The sequence below is a fragment of the Haliotis cracherodii genome, unplaced genomic scaffold, assembly GCF_022045235.1.
Source record: "Haliotis cracherodii isolate W230 unplaced genomic scaffold, xgHalCrac1.p SCAF_2, whole genome shotgun sequence".
NCBI lineage: Eukaryota > Metazoa > Mollusca > Gastropoda > Lepetellida > Haliotidae > Haliotis > Haliotis cracherodii.
The window spans coordinates 68,847,933-68,867,326 of record NW_027266275.1 but is presented as its reverse complement, the minus strand read 5'-3'; the positions used below and the strand labels follow the sequence as shown (position 1 = coordinate 68,867,326).

At 37.7% G+C, this 19,394-nt stretch overlaps 2 protein-coding genes across 2 annotated transcripts in view; one reads left to right on the top strand and one right to left on the bottom strand.

Annotated features, from left to right (window-relative positions):
- The window catches only part of LOC139468420 (annexin A13-like), a 43,989-nt gene extending 32,529 nt beyond the window's left edge, over nt 1-11,460 (bottom strand). Inside the window, exon 1 of the mRNA XM_071250375.1 lies at nt 11,344-11,460. The gene's annotated coding sequence lies outside the window, so the exon portion shown is untranslated. The remainder of the gene's footprint in view (nt 1-11,343) is intronic.
- A 1,455-nt stretch (nt 11,461-12,915) lies between these two features.
- On the top strand, nt 12,916-17,982 carry LOC139468419 (protein FAM241B-like). The gene is made up of 2 exons (XM_071250374.1): nt 12,916-13,244; nt 14,532-17,982. Exons 1-2 carry the CDS (start codon nt 13,140-13,142, stop codon nt 14,907-14,909), a joined length of 483 nt encoding a protein of 160 aa, XP_071106475.1. The 5' UTR covers nt 12,916-13,139; the 3' UTR covers nt 14,910-17,982.
- The last annotated feature ends 1,412 nt before the right edge of the window (nt 17,983-19,394 follow it).

The window sequence follows — 19,394 nt, the reverse complement described above, 5'->3', positions numbered from 1 at the left end:
TTTGGCAAGGGTGGAAACTGGACTTTTACAGTCAGTAAATTCCCTTGCCTGAAGAAGATGATAGAATAAAAATAACCAGTAATCTGCAAACCAAGTGCTACAACAACCTGGACCTCAACATAAAGATGGGGGGCACGGGTGGCCCAGTCGTCTAAGGCGTCGCGATTTGCTGTGCAGAGTTTGCGTCCCTTGGGCACGCCAGAAACCTATGATTGTGGGTTCGAATCCGGGTTCGCCCCGATTATGTTTCTAGGTTTGTCAGCACCATACCCGTGCTCGTGGGTTTCACCGAAGTGGTACACGTTTGAGACCTGCATCACTTTGGGCTTTCCTCCCACATTAAGCTGACACGCCGTGATATAACTGGAATACTGTTAAAAGCGGCGTTAAACCCAACTCACTCACACACTCAACATCAAGTGGGCCAAAGAAGTACCACATAGCCCTGCATAAGTCTTTCAGCCACTGCATATTTACTTACTCACATGTTATCATTCACATTGGGTATTGATAGTTTTTGGGGGGTATTCAATATATTTTACTCCCTTTGGGTCCAGTCAATTGGGCATTTTACACCAATGAGTAGAAATGTTTTTAAAAATACTCTGCCATTTTTGGTCAAAATTAATTGGGTAATTGTGATTTATATTACTTATTTCATGTACATTTCAATCTATTGGAAGACAGAATTATGGAGAAATATAAATGATATCTGATCTCCCAAAATGAAACTGATGGGTAGTTTGGAATGGCGAATAAAAAGGCTGAGACTCGTTGTGGATATATTCAAACTAATTGCAAACAGAAATAAGAAGATATAACATATAATAATCAGTGAAGACAAAAAAAGGTTGGTCCAGGCAGATATACAGGGAAAGTTACTGGCCTCACTCCTTGTTGCTCGTATGAACTGATGGACTATACAGAATTTATCAGCTCCCATGCATACTGTTTCTTACTGTTTGTTTGTTTCTTGTTTAACGCCGCACTCAGCAATATTCCAGCTATATGACAGCGGTCTGTAAATAACCGAGTCTGGCCCAGACAATCCAGTGACTGACATCATGAGCATCGATCAACACAATTGGAATATGATAACATGCATCAACCAAGTCAGCGAGCCTGACCACTTGATCCCCTTGTCGCCTCTTACTCTACAGCTTTGAGCATGGGGAGTGTGAAGACGACAACATGAAAATCTGGATGTTGTCACAACCTGTACAAGGTGTCAACCTTTGCATCAAATCTGGTGATCCTGACATGAATCATCCCGGTGACTAAGGCTAAGCTAACAAACATGTTGGAAATAGCCACTTTCAAGACAAACAAACATGTTTACGTGGCATATGTGACACTCTGCAAATTATAGAAGCAGCTGCAGAAATAGAAATAAATTTTAAACAGTCTTATCTCTTATAGTCATGGCAACCAAGGTTCCAAGTTTGTTTTAATTCTATTTCTAACCTTCAGATTTCTCAAAAGAGGACAAGCATTCATTTACTGTTATTAACAAATAATCTTATATCTGACATTAATGTTTTCATTTATATACTTTTTTCAAAGTTTTTTATTCACTTAACGGTGGTTACATGGCAAGATAAACATCTTTGGTAGACAATAAACATTTGTGGTACAGACGTCAAGTGTTGGCAAGAGATGTACATTCTTGGTATTATTCTAAATGTATATATCGTATTCGACGTAATAAGCGCCCAGGGCGCTCTCAAAATTAGAAAGGGGGGGCTCTTATTAGAATATTATTTTGGTGAAAGAGTTGAAAGATCGTAAATTTTGTGGTTTAGGCTGACAGCCTGAAATGATACGAAAGAAAAGTCTGTGCGTTTTAGACACGCCAGATATATTTTTCCAGAATTTAATTTCCCTTAATTAAGGCTGCATATAACACACGAAGGGTGCCAATTGGGATTGTTCACTAGTCAATATATTAGCAAATATCGCCTTGGGCGCTTATTAGAGCGGGGCGCTTATTACGTCGAATACGGTAGGTATTATTGACCTTAAATATATGTATAGTGCAAAGGATGCACAAGAAAGTTGTCAAAACAGTATTGATCAATATAGCAAAGATCTATTATTTAATAGTCAATAAATTCTTAAGAAGTATCTCCATTTATTTTCAAACATATTCAATTTGTTGCTTCTTCTAGCAATTAATTTTTCAACAGCAAATACCTCTTTCAGTGTTGCTTTGAAACATTGTAATTTAAGTTGTTTATTTTTTATACTGGATTAATAAATATGTCTTTTCGCTAAAATTATGACATGGATTAAAAGTTGGTCACCTGATATTGAATCAATAAAAACGGATATTTCATCAGGGATTATTGGATGATCATCAATTTGCTCCATATACACTGTTAAGTCTAGCCAAAATGTTCTAACTTGTACACCACTGAAAAATACATGCTGTAAATCTGCTTTACTAGATTGACAAAAGCAACAAATATCATTATCAACTAATTTCATTTTTAGTAATTCTTTAGTATAAATTGCTCTATGCAAAAATCTATATTGAAAATCTAACACTTTTACATCTTTGGCACAATGTCTAAATATACATGATATAATTTTTTTGTTCCATTGAATAGTCTGTTCTAATATATCTTCCCATTTCCTATAGATTCTTAAAGGAGATGTGTTACATAAAATAAAAACATCATAAGGTTCTTCCACCTTTGGATGGTTTCAGTAATGTTTTTAAAGGGCTACTTAGGTCTTGATTATAAAGATATTTAGTTGGTATATCAGAAATTAGCCTTCTCAAATTATGAGGGATATTAAATATAATTTTATTGTAATCTAAAAAGGTACCCTTGATATCATAAACATAAAAATCTTTAAACACCCTAACAACATGAAGCTGTAGAATATCTATCAGGGGGAAATTTTATGCTTGGGTTGCTATACTTTTTTTTGTTTATATATTTCTTAAGCGTTGAAAGTTTTAAAGCCATATTGAATTTACAAATATCAATCATTCTTAAACCTCTATTTTCATATTTATTTGTCAATATTGATCTTTTTATCTTTTTCTTTTTATTATTCCAAATTAAATCATTTTTCATTTATATTAAACTAATATATTTGCTTGTTTTACAGAAAAACTACTATTAAATATTTATAGACTTAAAAATAGGAATAAAATATTATGCACTTGACACAAAACATTATTTTAATTCAAGTTGTATTCAAAGATATATTGAACAAAATGAAACCCTGAATTACCTTTGCGCATTTTTACTCCATGTGAGTGAGTGAGTGAGTGAATGAGTATGGTTTTACTCCGCTTTTATTCTAGCAATATCAGGGCAGGGGACACCAGAAAAGGGCTTCACACATTGTACCCATGTGGGGAATCAAACACAGGTCTTCGGCGTGACCAGCAAACGCTTTAACCATCAGCTACACGACCGCCCCAACTCTGTTTAAGTAGACATATTGACCATGAAGTTATCTTGATTAAAATAAATTAGAAAATATTTCTTACATAATCCAAACATATCTTGCCGCAGAAATTAAACAACCTTGAATTTATCAGTTAATGTGTTTATACACATATTGCTTTTTTAAATGTCAGTTTCTATAAATTTGCATGAAAATCTAAAATTAATTTATTCTGGCCTAAAGTGTGTTGAACATACCTCAATCTACATAAATCCATTACATTAAGGCTGTAATATAACTCGGTGCAATGTACATTAATATTGATCAACCTATTCATATGTGTTGCCATGCAACAGATTGTGAAACACATCACATTAAAATACACAATATCTCTAAATTCATTTTCTAATATCATATTGATAATAAGGTGATAAACGTTCTTTGTTTCAATGAAGAACTAGGTAAGTTAAAGATTTACCCACACTAAATGGACTTCAGAAGCAAATGAGCAGAGTGAGGGTTCAAATGTTTGATTTAGCATGGTTAAATCTACAGGTAACCAAAAACTTTGCATATTGTAGTAAGTGCAAATATATGTTTGGTAACATGTAACAGCACATTTATTTTAAAATGCCTCTCAACAATAACTCGGAAATATATATTTTTCTATGAATATTATTAGTTTATGATGTGATGTGGGATTTGAAACCTATGATTGACCAATCAGAATTGAACACTTTCCAAATTCATGATAGATTTAAAGTATAAAGAAAATCCTCTGATCTCTTTCAGTGCCTGTCCTCATATTTCCAAGGACATTATCATCTCATTCTAACAAGAAAATATCAAAGCAATCAACAATCAAATTAACAATCAACCAATCAAATTAACAATCAACAATCAAATTAACAATCAACGAATCAACAATCAAACAAATCAACAATTAAACAACCAACAATTAAACAACCAACAATCATAACAATTTAATTCTCCTGGTTTCTCCTCTCTTATCCTCATAACAACTACCGTATTCGACGAAATATAAGCACCCATGGCGATATTTGCTAATATATTGGCTAGTGAACAATCCCAGTTAGCACCCGTTCCAATTGATCAATGTACACAAGACTTATTTATTCGTATATAATACGTGTCATATGCACCCTTAATTAAGGGCAAATAAATTCTGGAAAATATATCTGTCGTGTATGATACACACATACTTTTCTTTTGTATCATTTCAGGCTGTCAGCATAAACTACAAAATTCACAATCTTTTAACTCTTTTTTTCTCACCAAAATTATATTCAAATAAGAGCCCCTTATTTCTAATTTTGAGAGCGCCCCGGACGCTTATTACGTCGAATACGGTAATTGTCTACTTCAACGAACACCTTAAATAGGTTAGATAAGCTTTTGGTTACATGGGTATTTTACCCAGGGGGTGACTTTCATTGAGTATACACAAGTTTTAAAGGCATTCAATTATTTTTTACCCACCTGTTTCTTCATATTTGGGTATTTAAATTATAACCTGTTTCCTAACAATCCCTGCAAATCATTTTAAACTATGTGAATAGTTGTATACCAATTTACGTCTGTTTGCCGCTCCCTCTCTGGGAAGCCATTTTTTGTTCATTCGTTTATTTCTTTAATCACCAGTCAGCAACTAATTCAGATACAACATGTACATTGATAAGGCACAATGTGCTTTTCAATTGACATCTATCAGCATGTTTGTCGCAGAAGCTTTTCCAAATGTAACGGTCTTTGAGTGAATTTGGCGATCGACTATTACACAATCATTTCATCTGACAGTTGTAATACGCAATCGTTTTATCTAATAGTTATAATATAAGCATTAATTTTATTTCAATAGTGTATTTATAGTTTTTGTTGCATATTTGATATGCTAGGGTTTGAATTGTCTGCTTATTTCAGTTTATTTTATGCGTCTTTTTATGTAAATACGCAGCTTAGCTTGAGCTCTGTCTTTAGTACATCATTGATTTAGGAGATAAACATACCGGTACTGTGTTTTCAATCTAGGTGGTGAGGTGAAATTGGGTTTAACATCGCGTCCAAGACTATTGCACTTATATAGCGATGTGCATGCACATGTGTGTGTGGCTGCTTGAACTAGTCTGGACTGATGCCGATTTATAGTGCTAGCACACTGAGATACCATGCCGCAGTTTAACATGAACACCCCACTCAGACACAGTATACTGACTCCAAGCCGACCAGTCCTTGTTTTAGACCCTTAATGCCGAGCACCAGACAGGGTAACAACAAGTACCATCTTTTAATGTCTTTTGGTATGACGCAGCCAGGGATGGAACCCCGGACCTTCCGCTCTCCGGGCGGACGCTCTACCACTAGACCACGGAGGCGGACTGTTTTCAATCTAGAGCTAGATGTAACCGATGGAACCAAGTGTGCAGTAATTTCCATATTCTTTGTAGAATACACAACCACACGTTTGTGTAGTTTACTTTGAACATGCTCTTGTCAAAATCCATCTGGCGACTGGTACAACAAATATGATCGTAAAATAAAATGATAGATCTGTCTTGCAACCAAGTTGGTAATACAAGCTAACTAGGCAACCTTAAGCATTTAACCAAGCCAGAGGTTGAAGGGATTATTAGCAAATTGAGGGAACGTAATGAGACATAATTTATCTTGCAGTGTTCATTCAAATAGCACTATTATTATCCATGAAGTGGTTTATTGTTTTACTAAATGCTAACTCTCATAGTCACAAAAAAAACAAAAATTACTTAGTAAAATGTTTGGTCATTTTGACTTCAGTTTGAGGAGTGACAGCTTTAACCACTAGGCTCCCTGACCACCCCATGAGTGAAATATCTGTAGGACATAATTATCCTGAAAAGTGGACTTAAAATCATGTTAATGTGTGTTAACTACAAGAACTCGTTAGTGGTCAGTAAATAAAATTATATACCCTCTATATAACCCATTATTGGTCAGCAAATAAAAACATAAACCCCCTATATAACTCGATATTGGTCAGTAAATAAACACATATATAACTCCTATATGCAGGGAGTATAATTAAATTTACTGACCAATAACAAGTTCCTGTGGTGAGAAGTTTTGGTTTGGTTTGGTGTGTTGTTTTACGCCGCACTCAGTAATATTCCAGTTACAATGACGGCGGTCTGTAAATAATCGAGTCTGGACCAGACAATCCAGTGATTTACATCATGAACATCAATCCATGCAATTGGGATCGATGACATGCATCAACCAAGTCAGCGAGTCTGACCACCCGATCCCGTTAGTCGCCTTTTACGACAAGCATAGTCGCCTTTTACGGCAAGCATGGGTTGCTGAAGACCTATTCTACCTCAGTGAGAAGTGAGTCAGTTGGGTTTACAATGCTTTTAGCAATATTCCAACAATATCACACCAGGGGACACAACAAATTGGCTTCACACATCGTACCCATGTGGGAAATCAAAACTGGGCCTTCAGCCGACAAGCGAACACTGTAACCACTAGGATACCCCATGGCCCCAAATGTGTGTGGAAGTTATTATGTTGATTACAGAAAACACTTGGACATTTCGAAGAGACATTAACTTGAGCACAGCTCCTCCTCCTAAATATCTGCCGGGTGCCAGGCAATACACTTATAGCATTCTTGATTGAAACAGAAGCGAAACCTGAAGATTACATCTGTTCTAGTACAGTATCCATTTTTTCATGTTATTTCTGATTTATTCAGTGTACAAAGTTGACTGTACCAATAACTTTTTATTTTGTGAAACTATGAGCAAATGCACTTAGTTCTTTCCGGGGAATAAGATTCAGTTGATTTCTGTTATAATGCTATAGGTAGGGATTCAAAACCGTGGAACTAGAACTTTCCCCGTCGACTTACTGATCCAGTTACCGCCATCATCTTAAAGGGGCACTGATCTGAAGCAATTCCCCGGGACTGGTGGTTTTTTTTTCCTCGTGAGTACCTGGATGATACGCAACGCAACTGAGCGTGACAAGAGACTGGGCTACAAGGACAGCTGAATAAACTTGGAGGCAATAATAGTTTTACTCATTTTTGAACACTGATTGGGTAACCGTGATCTAAAAAGATTTCGACAAAGGGGGCATGTTAATTAATTTCTTCAGCCTAAACAAACAGACAAAAAGAAGCTCATCGGATGTTATCATTTGGAAATAGTTATATGATTGTTATAGTTTAAAAATAAAAGCGTATCCATGCAGTGAAAGCATTTTCGGATTTCGGATTGCGTCGATAATACGATTACTACTCTATTGTCATCCACGTTTTCTCGTATAACCACGGACGTATATACGTCTTTGGTATAACCCTACACTTGTGTGTATTTGTCGTCATTCGCTTGATGCTCAGTTAATGAATTTATTACAGGTATAATTAGTGGTAGCACCGCTCAGAATACCTGACAAAGGTTCCCATTTGGCATTTATTGTGTCTGGGGTAATTATTCAATCTAAATCGAGGTTTGAAGTGAGGTGAAATGTGTGTTATGTAATATGCACGTGGCAGCCCAGCAAGAGATGAATGATCAGTTGATTACTTTTTTTGTAAATCAACAGATCGTTCCTAGTCATCAAAGGATTAACAGAAAATAAATTGATTGTTACCTTTCACAGTGGATATGTCAAAAGTGAGTGTTTACATGTCTAGGTTTACTAAAACAAAGGGAATACACTCATATCATGGCGTGAAGTGCCGATGTAAAAACAACATATTTTGTTCAAAGGGTTAACCGATAATATATTGATTGATTGCTCATTGTTATCTAACTCAATGGATTTTATTTAGGAACCATGGACGTTATGAAAATAGTTGTCACGTCGGCTATCTCAGCCGACCTTTGAGACATGACACCTATGTGAAACACCTGAAACAATCTAAGTGATCAGTTGAGAAACGAACACCGGTGCTACTAAATAACGCCCGGGGGCGTCAGGAAATGTCTGGGACCGTCCTGGCTGCCAGGGAGCGTCCGGGAGAATGATACTAAATAATAAAGTGTATTCTATATAATTGTGTTCTTGTATTAATTATACAAAAATAACATATAGCTGGAAAAAAAAATTACATACACACCTATTCTTTTTAATTGGTGAATCTGTGAAGCAAATACGATTTGATTTTATTCGAACTGACGAGTTATTCGTAACGTAGGCTTTGAAGGATACAATGTAAATTTGCTTATGGAACAAAAATAATGTTCTTTTATAGTGTCACATTCTGTATACTATTCCATCACTAATACTGAAACACAGACGTTTTCAAAAGTTCATGCGTGGCCCCAGAATGGTTCACTGAGTGTAAAACATCCGGTACTATAGCGTCCGGGCAACGTCGGGGAGCATCTGGTGGTAGCGTCCGGGAGGTTTCATCAGACGTCCGGGAGTTTAAAAATACAGTCAATAAAACATGTCTTTCTCAGTTTGGTAAGATCGTGAGAATATCAACTGGCATATGTGTTTGCCATGTGCAGCTGCCAGAAAATGGAAGTACCAGAAAATGGAAGTACCAGTAACCGGAAGTTTCTGGCAGCTGCACATGGCAAACACGTACGCCAGTTGATATTCTCACGATCTTACCAAACTGAAAATGACATGTTTTTTTTACTGCACTGTATTTTTAAACTTCCGGACGTCTGATGAAACCTCCCAGACGTTTCAAGACGTCTGATGAAACCTCCTGGACGCCCCCGGACGTTAAATAGTAGGACCCACGAACACGGGTTATAATATCCCGAAACGATATATATTTTCTAAAATATTTGATTGTTACAGAGACACGTGACATCGAATAAGTTTCTTTGTACAGCTGCAGACGTGTGGGATATTGTTGTGTAGATATTCACGGATACATTCCTCGAACAAGGAAGCTGCCTAAAATTATACACATTAATTTGGTAGGTTGTAATTATGATATTTCATTTTGTTTTCCTTCATTTGCTGTAGCATTGGACAGATTCATTCCTGTTCCTCTACGTCTTGGTTGGGAAATTCTTCGATGCGCGATAGACGTTGTTTTCACAAGTCCTTTCCTTTGAAAGCGTGTATATATTACAGTCAATTTGTAAAATGTGATTCTATCAGGCAATTTATTTAATGTGTAAATATTTCAGTCATTTTGACTGAAAAATCTGTCCATTTCTTTAACTGATTGACTAAAACAAATCAAAAGGGCCTATAAACATCACAATAGATTATTATGTAGGATTAGAAGCCAAACAATATAGAAATGTACTTTTCATCGTAACATTTACAGTCTCTTGGTGATGATATTAAACATAAAAATGTTTGGAATTCGTTATCATAATTATACAGACGGACATATTTTCCAGTCAATTTGTAAAATAACTGAATATTCATGCTTTTGATAAATTTCCGATAAACACGATAAAATTAGCTATGCTCAGGAGAAATATTTATTTTGTGTTGCAAGTCAAAATAGAGTAAACGAAAATCGCACAATTACCAAGCAAGTGACTTATCAAAAGTTTGTTACCATTACCGATGCTACCCACAAAGAGACCTACATTTCCTTATTATTTCCAAAACTGTATTTCATTTTGTTGATAGATGTGACCATACGCCCTTATACTATCAATAAAAGTGACAAATGCGCTTGCGAATTGCGCAGCACAGGTCGCGAACTAGTCTAGGTTTCTGCTATATTATCCGGGTACTCACGGAAAACAACGATAACAAAGGCAACAACCAGTCCTGGGGAACTGCTTTAGATCAGTGCCCCTTTAACAGTATGTGACCATATGCACTGCTTCAGTTATACACATTACAGTTATAGTTATCTTGTGTATTGCATTCAATCCTTTTATTCATCAAAATAAGAATTGCCAGTATCACTTTGTCGTCTGCAAACTGACAAAAACCAACATCCCCCAAATTTGATCTACACCGGTTCATCATTAACACAATGTATTATGGACTTTGCGATATATACAGGTTATGAATTATTTTAAATATACCTCAAATAGGTTTCAGAGTTCTATTTTGTGGAAGAAATGACAGACAGATAGAAAGCAATGTCAGAACTGAATCATCGTGTTGTTTGAATTATATTTTTGAGTGAATTAGTCATGACACCACCCGCGCGTCTTTTCTAATGTTGTATTTCAGCAAATGGTTATGGTGGGTTTTTAAAATAAATATTTCCTCACAAGAGTCCATTTTGTTCATCATTTTTGGATAAATATTTCTCTCTTCTAATGAAAACGAGCAAAAGTAAAATGAAAATCATGTGCCTACTATAACTGGGAGTTTGCGATAATAGGTCCTTGAGGACAACTGGTCGCTAGCCAGTATATATATATAATATTCATAGTAATATTGCATGCTCATGCTGTGTGCGTGTGAATATATGGACTGATCCTATGTCAATCACTGGATTGTCTGATCCAGACTCGATTATTTACAAACTGCTGTCATATAGCTGGAATATTGCGGAGTGTGGCGTAAAACAACATACTAACCAACCTATTCTAAATGAGGTGGTATCACACATTTCATTTCCGTTTCGCAGTATACCCATAATGCCAGATTTGTATTGACCCTATCTCTGGTTCTTTCAAATGTTTGTGAAACGTGCCAATTGTAGTACTAATTGACCCGACCAACGCAAACACAAACACCCCAGGTCATGCAAGACACAATATTATTGATATCATACAGCATCAGTCAGATAGGATCGTGTTCGGTCATATTTCGAAATATTGTCAAGAAACAAGAGTGTTTTAGTCTGATGTAGCCATATTCTCATAAATAGCTATAATAGTATAAGCTCTGGACTGTCGATTAAGAGCCGACAATGCCATGTTCAAATTAGGAAGTGGATTGTCATGTCACGTTGCTGGTGACGTTTAGGTGTTATTTTCTACTTACCAAATTCAGTCCCTGTAAACAAAGTGAGTTTTGAAACAGTCTCGATATTTGCGTAATGACTAAATTGTGTCAAAGCCGTAGAGAGGCGTGGTGAATACCACTGATAACTCAGCTAGTTCGTACCTGTACAACCACTTGCTCCACAGATGCCCTCTGGGACGGGAAATAAACCGGACCGGACCACATTGTACTTTGCGGTGCTCGAAAGCTCATCGGAATGCCGACTGTAGACTACGGTCAACGCGGCACACTGCCAAAACGACCAATAACTGACGAAGACAAAACGGTCTAATAAATATAAACTAACAAAGACAGCATTTTCGATTTACCGTAAAAGATACAAGGAGTTGTAAAGTTAGTTTTATGGGTTTCATAATTGTTTGAGCGACTTAACTTGTACTTAAGGTATATCACTTTGTGAATTACGTTTTTATTCACAATGTGAGTGTCAGTAATACTAGTATATCAATTCTTATACAACTTACAGAAAGCAATATGAGAAACGCGAGTTTAAATTGTAATAGGTCTTCTAATAGACATTTTGTTCTAAAATATTCACACTCAAAGCATCCTCTTTAATAATGCGATAAGTGTCCATAATGACATCCACAATGACAGATTGTTACGTCAGCATTGACTGTTCCACTATTACACATGACGTCAACAATGGCGTTAACATCAGTATTAAATAGTTACGTCGCGTAAAATGACCAATTTCATAATTTTGGAGTTCCCTTTTATTTGAACCGTGCGGCGGGTAAATTGATACGTTTCAAAATAAGAAATTGGATATGTAGGGATGTTTATCTCATCGAGTGCCCTCATAAAATCGCAGTGGCCCAGCATGAAAATGATCCGGTTAAGGTGACGTTTCAGCTATAATCCGAACCGATAATGTTTAAATGGCATGTAGTATCAAAGTAACTATCCAATTTTGATCGGGTTAGTACAAGTTATATACCAGTATCGATACCATACATATATTATGGGCCTGTATATGTTTCAGTACCGTTTATACTGTTATGTGAGCCATTATGACGCCAGTATTGGTCCGACTTAAAAATATAAGACCCGTGAAGATCCGGGGTAGAATAGGTTTTCTTGCCATAAAAGGAGACTATTCTGGTCGTTAGAGGCGACTAACAGGATCGGGTGGTCAGGCTCGCTGACTTGGTTGATGCATATCATCGTATCTCAAGCGTGGATCGGTGCTTATGATGTTAATCACTGGATTCTCTGGTCCAGAAACGGTTATTTACAGACCGCCGTCAAAAAGCTGGAATATTGCTGAGTGCGGCGTAAACAACAAACAAACATAATAAACACAAGGTCTTAGTGGTGAATACTGTTTCATGACATCCTTATATCGTACTACTAATAAATTGTTTTTGCTGGCCATGGCTTACTATTTCAGAAATTCTCGAAACACTTTAGCATGCAGCCACAGCATGCATCTGATTGAGCTTGAAACAGTCGCTGTGTGGCCTAATCTCGATTTTCCTGATTTTAGCCAACCACGCTTTGATTACCGGAAGTAGGAAATGAATCGTGCCACTTCCTGTAAAATGGCGACGTTGTTCAATCACTCCTGACGTGTCAGGCTATGCATCGTTACATGCTCTCAAAACAATGTTATGTCTGTTAACTAATTGACAGATTTTGTTTTAATGCTATCCACTGAACAGGGAGAGAACCTGCTCAAGTAAAGTTTATCGACACTTTGCTTGGAAATCTAAATGTTCAGGCAATCTCGAGACTGACGAAGGAGAATCGTGTAATATCTTAACGTCACAAGCATGGTTCGCATTTTGAGTAATGGTGATATTGTCCCTGATGACGACCCCAGAGCAAGTCAAGCATCGAGCAGGGGGGGGAATTCCGCAAGACCACAGCCAAGACAGGTATGCAGCTGAGATATGGATTGGCATAGGTTACATGATACTGGAACCCTAGAGATCCAGGGTAGAATAGGTCTTCAGTAACCAATGTTGCCGGAAAAGGCGACTAACGCCCTCATATGGTCAGGCTCTCTGACTTGGTTGATGCTTATCATTGTATACCAAACATGTGGATCAATGTTCATGATGTCAAACACTGGATTGTCTTGGCCAGACTTGATTATTTACAGATCGTTGTCAGATAGAAAGCCAGCTGGAATATTGCTGAATGCGGTGTTAAACAACAAACAAACAAAACATGATACTGGCATTCAACATGTGAAGTGAACACATTATTCATCGTATCTAACCAGGTTCAGGTGACTTTAGTGTGTATAAAATAACTAGAATTGGATAAAATTGGACTGGGGTACTGCACTTTACCGGAAAAGCTATTTTTGGATTTCATTAGCGCATCATGAGTAGTATAGGATGGAACATTTTGCAAGTTTGAAGCATAGCTCGGCTAGAAAATATAGAAAATGATATGGTGCAGGCTAGCAGAGAGAGTCTGGCTCCCATCGGAGATATTGCTTGGGTGAGATCAAGCGATATCTACATTGTACATGTTGTAGATACTGCTGCAATGAAATTGCATCATAATGCTTTGCAGACCATTGTGACGTCATTGGTTAGCATGACGTCACAATCAAATGACATTACTATTAGCTCTGGGGGGCACGGGTGGCCCAGTCGTCTAAGGTGCCGTGATTAGCTGTGCAAAGTTACGTCCCTTGGGCATGCCAGAAACCTAAGATTGTGAGTTCGAATCCAGGTTCGCCCCGATTAAGTTTCTAGGTTTGTCAGCACCATAACCGTGCTTGTGGGTTTCACCGAAGTGGTAAACGTTTGAGACCTGCATCACTTTGGGCTTTCCTCCCACATTAAGCTGACATGCCGTGATATAACTGGAATACTGTTAAAAGCGGCGTTAAACCCAACTCACTCACTCACTAATAGCTCTGCTACTGAAGCTGTTAGCAGAACCTTTTACACTTAAGATGCTGCTTATTACTGTCTGCAATCTGAAAAAGTTGGAAGAATGATGTTGGATGATAAATAAAATATCACCCTCGTTTCTTTTGATATCAAATATATCAACACTTGTTGATATATTTGATATCAGAAGACACTCGGTCGAGATTCTCTTTATAAATTATCAACGCTCTGTTTGATTTTGAAGTTACTGAAACATGTTATCACAAAACTTTATGTATAATATTCATCTTGTTCTCCGTTCTCTGTTCTCAGGGCTATGTTCGTCATGATAATGAAGATGCTCAGCAGGGAATGTATGGGCAGCAAGTTTCAATATTTGACTCCTTAAACCAAAGACTTCTAGCAGCAGGAATTCCGCGGTTCAATGTGGGCCAGGTGACAGTGGAGCCTATTGTGTCAGTGGGATTCTGTCTGGCTGGTCTCCTGCTTGGGGTTAAAGGACTACTTTTTGGTGCTGTGTTGTTTTTTGTAGCCAAGATGAGCACTGGTAATGGTATTCCTGGATTTGGAGCATTTGGGGGAGGCGGAGGTCAAGGTGGTGGGGGAGGTCAAGGTGGGGGAGGAGGTCAAGGTCGTGGGGGAGGTCAAGGGCGTGGGGGAATGGGTTCAGGACATAGGTTAGGCAGGTAATAGGTGGGTCAAGGTTAAATTATAATATTGTTTCATTCCTATCAGAACATGCAAAATGATAATGCAATATTTATATATGCAGTTTAAGACTACATGTAATTGTTATGCAAGTACAAGAGAATCATATTTGAATGTAAAAGTTAGTTGTGATTGTAATTATTTTGCCGATATATTTGGCCCAGTATGGCCCAGTGTACAGTTATGTAATCATGCAGAAGGTTTTTCATCCTTTTGTTCCACCGACTAGAACTGTAAACTACATTTTCACAGCTTTAACACGCTCAACATGACCATTTGGGTTGTGTCATTTATGATTGAGACCTTAGCCTCAAATCTGAAGCCCTTGTCATGTAAAATTAGCTCAGCTATTTATTATCCATATTATAATCACTGATAATCATGATAATGCTAAAACTTACTGGAAAGGATGCTAAGAGTAAAGTTAAGTCAAGTAAACTCAAACGGTGTGGCACAGACTGTAAATATTGAATAATTTTTTAATTTGAGGTTCACACGATTCTTAATTACAGAACATAAGAGAAATGTGTGTTCAGCAAAGGCAGCATTTGTTCCAGAGCATAGAATTGCAGCATTCATTTCAATAAAAACACTAAAACCAAGTAAAAGTCTAACTGACTTCCAGCACTTGGTGCATGTTCTGGAATACAAAATGTGTAGGTCAAAGACCTTATGATCACATTTTGTTTGCTGTTTTAGTCTCAGTAGAAATGAGTACTGTAAATCTTGAAATTAATGCGAGCGTGAAAAATGCGAGTGGTCTTGGCTTGCATTTTTAAACATCGCATTTATATCAACAATAAGACTTTTTGAATAGTAGAAATACCAACTTAGACATATGCTGAAAACAAACAACTATGTATTCCACATCACTGTTTATTGAGCAGCACTTGTAACCATGGTAACAAGTATATAAACAATGTCATTCAAACACTATTTACATCCTGTGAATAGTCACAGCTGGGGTCAAGACAAGAGTTCTACTAACTTATGTCATCACTGATCACACCTGCAAGTCCAGACAGACGCCACCCACGCAACACGGTGTCTTTGTTCTTTGCAACTGCATCAAAGGCTGACACAAGCCAGCGCGCATGTATTGTTTTAGCGGAAGTACTCTACACAGCCCTAATAAGCAGTTCCATTTGGTGTGTGATTGGATTAAGGTGAGGATTCTCCTGTAAACCTGACAAAGGAAATTTTCTTTAGATAACATATCCACTGATGCTTGAGAGGAGGGAGGTGACGCATTCATATTGAGTCACATTTTTGGCCAGGGGACAGCGTTCACATTCTTTTGGAGACGCATTAATTTCATGATTTACAGTAATCAGGGTGATAGTGATTGGCGGCTTTTAGCAGTATCAAGGGAGGGGGGGACACCAGAAATGGGAATCATGATAATAAGCATAATCATGTGGTAAATGTCTGAGACCTGCATCACTTCGGGCTTTCATCCCACTTTAAGCTGACACGCCGTGATATGACTGGAATACTGTTAAAAGCGGCTTAAAACCCAACTGACTCGTACTTCATTACATAAAATGGTACTTGATATCAACAAATTCCTTAAATCACATGTGAACTTGTATAGCAGCTTTGATGACTATACTTGCCTCCAGTATGCTGTTTCATAGGTCATTCCTTACTCTGGTGTAACGATCAGCCTGTGTTTAGCATGCAATTAGCATAGTTATTGATGCTTCATGAGTATGAGTAGAGGTTAACTGTACTCTCTGAGTGCTGTGAAACCTCATTAATAAAAGACCTGAAAGTTCAGATTCCTTGATGATTACCTCTTGTAATGTCTGAACAGAACATTAATCTGTGCCCATGATCATGTGATGATTCATTAATCTAGTATTTTGTTAATCAGTATGAATTGAATCTGAATGTTTAACCCATCAGTGAATGGGTACCAAGTAGGATGAAATGATAATGTGTTTTGCATACTCCCTAGGGAGCTGAGAATGAAAATCCAGTGCACACCGATCCATTGACTGGTGTAATAATGTAATGCTCTGAGCATGCTTTAGAGTGAGTAGGGAAATAATTATTAAACAGGTTTGTGGTACCCCTTTACTCATAATGACCATGCGTGGTGATGACTTGGAGGCTCCCTATGCCACAATATTTTTCAATTCAAATAAAGACAGAAATACAGCCTGTACCTTAATTTGACTTTCTGTTGACTAAGTAAATTGTGTTTATAGCCCATGTGTAAAACATTTTAAAGACCCCATGGGCGTGTTGCAAGCCAGGGATCGCTTAGAGTAAACAAATTAATCGTTCACCTGGTATCTGTAACAGCTCGAATCGCTTGCACACTCTTCCAAAATGGTGGCGCAACTACGGCTTGGTTGCCTTGCCCAAATGAAGAACGTACACAGAAGAGGCTCGTTGACTAGCTGATGCATTTATGACTACTTTGTAGATGTGGAGCAGACTGAGGATGGTGGGATGTTAGCTGCCTTAGCCAATTTCCCAGTTGATCCAGTGAAAAATTTCTTATTCTGCTGTCAAACTCGGCCGCCATTTTGGATTGTGAACGAAGTGACCTCAGGCAGCGATTGTTGCACTTGCAAGCAGCTGAAAGTTAGCGCACCGTTGTAAGGCGAATCGCTGTACATTGCTTGCAAGCAATTGGCACTTTGCAACACACCCCATCTGTCTAACAATACACTTGTACTAGTACAGAGTTGGTAATTTCTATCGCCATGGTGGCGTTGTCATTATATACTATACAAAAAAAAGTGAAAGAACACCCACTTTTTCTATATGACTATTGTTAGTCAGTCATGGGTGTTCTTAACTTTTTTTCAGTATTATAGGTACTATTTTCTATGCACATTCATGAATATGTTGCACATTCGTAACTCTCAAATCAATAACATAATAAAACAATGATTTTGGAGCAAATTTGTATCATTGGTTTCAGGGCATTTTTCAAACAAATATGTCTTGCATATTCAAGAACACTGATGATGATGGTCATTGTATTTGCTTTTGTATTTAAAACAATGGAACATAATAAAACATGTACAATCCGTTTAATGTTTGTAATTCTTTAGTCCATTTGACATGATACATACTTCAATGCACGTAAAGATAAGCAAATATCCCAAGAACCTTAAATTTTACAAACTTTTTAAAATTTTGAAACCATTCTGAAACAGGACAAAGTTTGATGATATTTGCATGATTAGAATTCCTGTGGGGTGTATTAAAGACATTGATGTAACTTTGTGGGGATTCCAGGAGGGTGTTGGCACGGTGTTGTCTATGTGGGGACTCAAATTGGGATCCAATGGGCGCTGAGGATGAATAGTGATTGAATGGGGAAGACAGGTGCCATTTCACAAAACCTTCATAGCACTACGACCTTCTAACCGATACGACATGGTTTATGACCGTCTGAAGGATCACCTAATGAAAGAAATCCTAATTAGTCTAGAAGGCGCTGCCTTTCGCTGTGCCGTGTTACGTCCCTTGGACACCCTAGAAAACCATGATTGTGGGTTCAAATCCCGGTTTGCCTTGAAATTGAAATGACATGTACTTGTTGATAAAGTATTTATATTCATGACAGACTTAAGTTATTTTATTTGTCAGTTGAGGAAATAAGTCTTCTTGGAAAATTTGTGTTATTACCACTGCTTCGTAGATCTGACGACAAAAATATGGTATGCTGGAGGGGGCACGGGTGGCCCAGTCGTCTAAGGCGCCGCGATTCCCTGTGCAGAGGTTGCGTCCCTTGGGCACGCCAGAAACCTATGATTGTGGGTTCGAATCCCGGTTCGCCCCGATTATGTTTCTAGGTTTGTCAGCACCGTACCCGGTACGTAAGTGGTAAACTTCTAATACCTGCATCACTTCGGGCTTTCCTACCACATTAAGCTGACACACCGCGATATAACTGGAATATTGTTAAAAGCGGCGTTAAACCCAACTCACTCACTCACTCACTGGTATGCTGGACTTAAAAAAAACTATTTACTGACTAAAGCCAAAAAGCCTTGAAAATGACAGTGGAAAGCCTTGGAAAGTCCTAGAATTTAGTGTTCCATGTCTGTATGAAGCTTGCGGCTGTATTCAGTCGATAAGAAACGTCAAGACGATCTGATCGAAAATCAAGATCTATATTGTAATAAAACGGGTCTTACCTCGCGAATTGCATCAAATCACGTGAGCACCTTGATTAAACACATGAAAAAATTTGCAAATATATGTCGACGCCCAGTTGACGGCACACATGCTTTGCAAACCCTGCAGTCGGCCGATATATGCACGTTGAAATCCATGTTTGCGAACCGGATGTCTATTTCGTCACGCGATTTTGATTAGACTATGTATGCATGGACTCGTTAGTCCAGCCAAAATGTAACTCCATAATTCCATCTTAGTTCGGCAAGGGTGGGAAGTGGACTTTAAGAGTATTTTACAGTTAACTGCCTTGCCTCGTGAAGG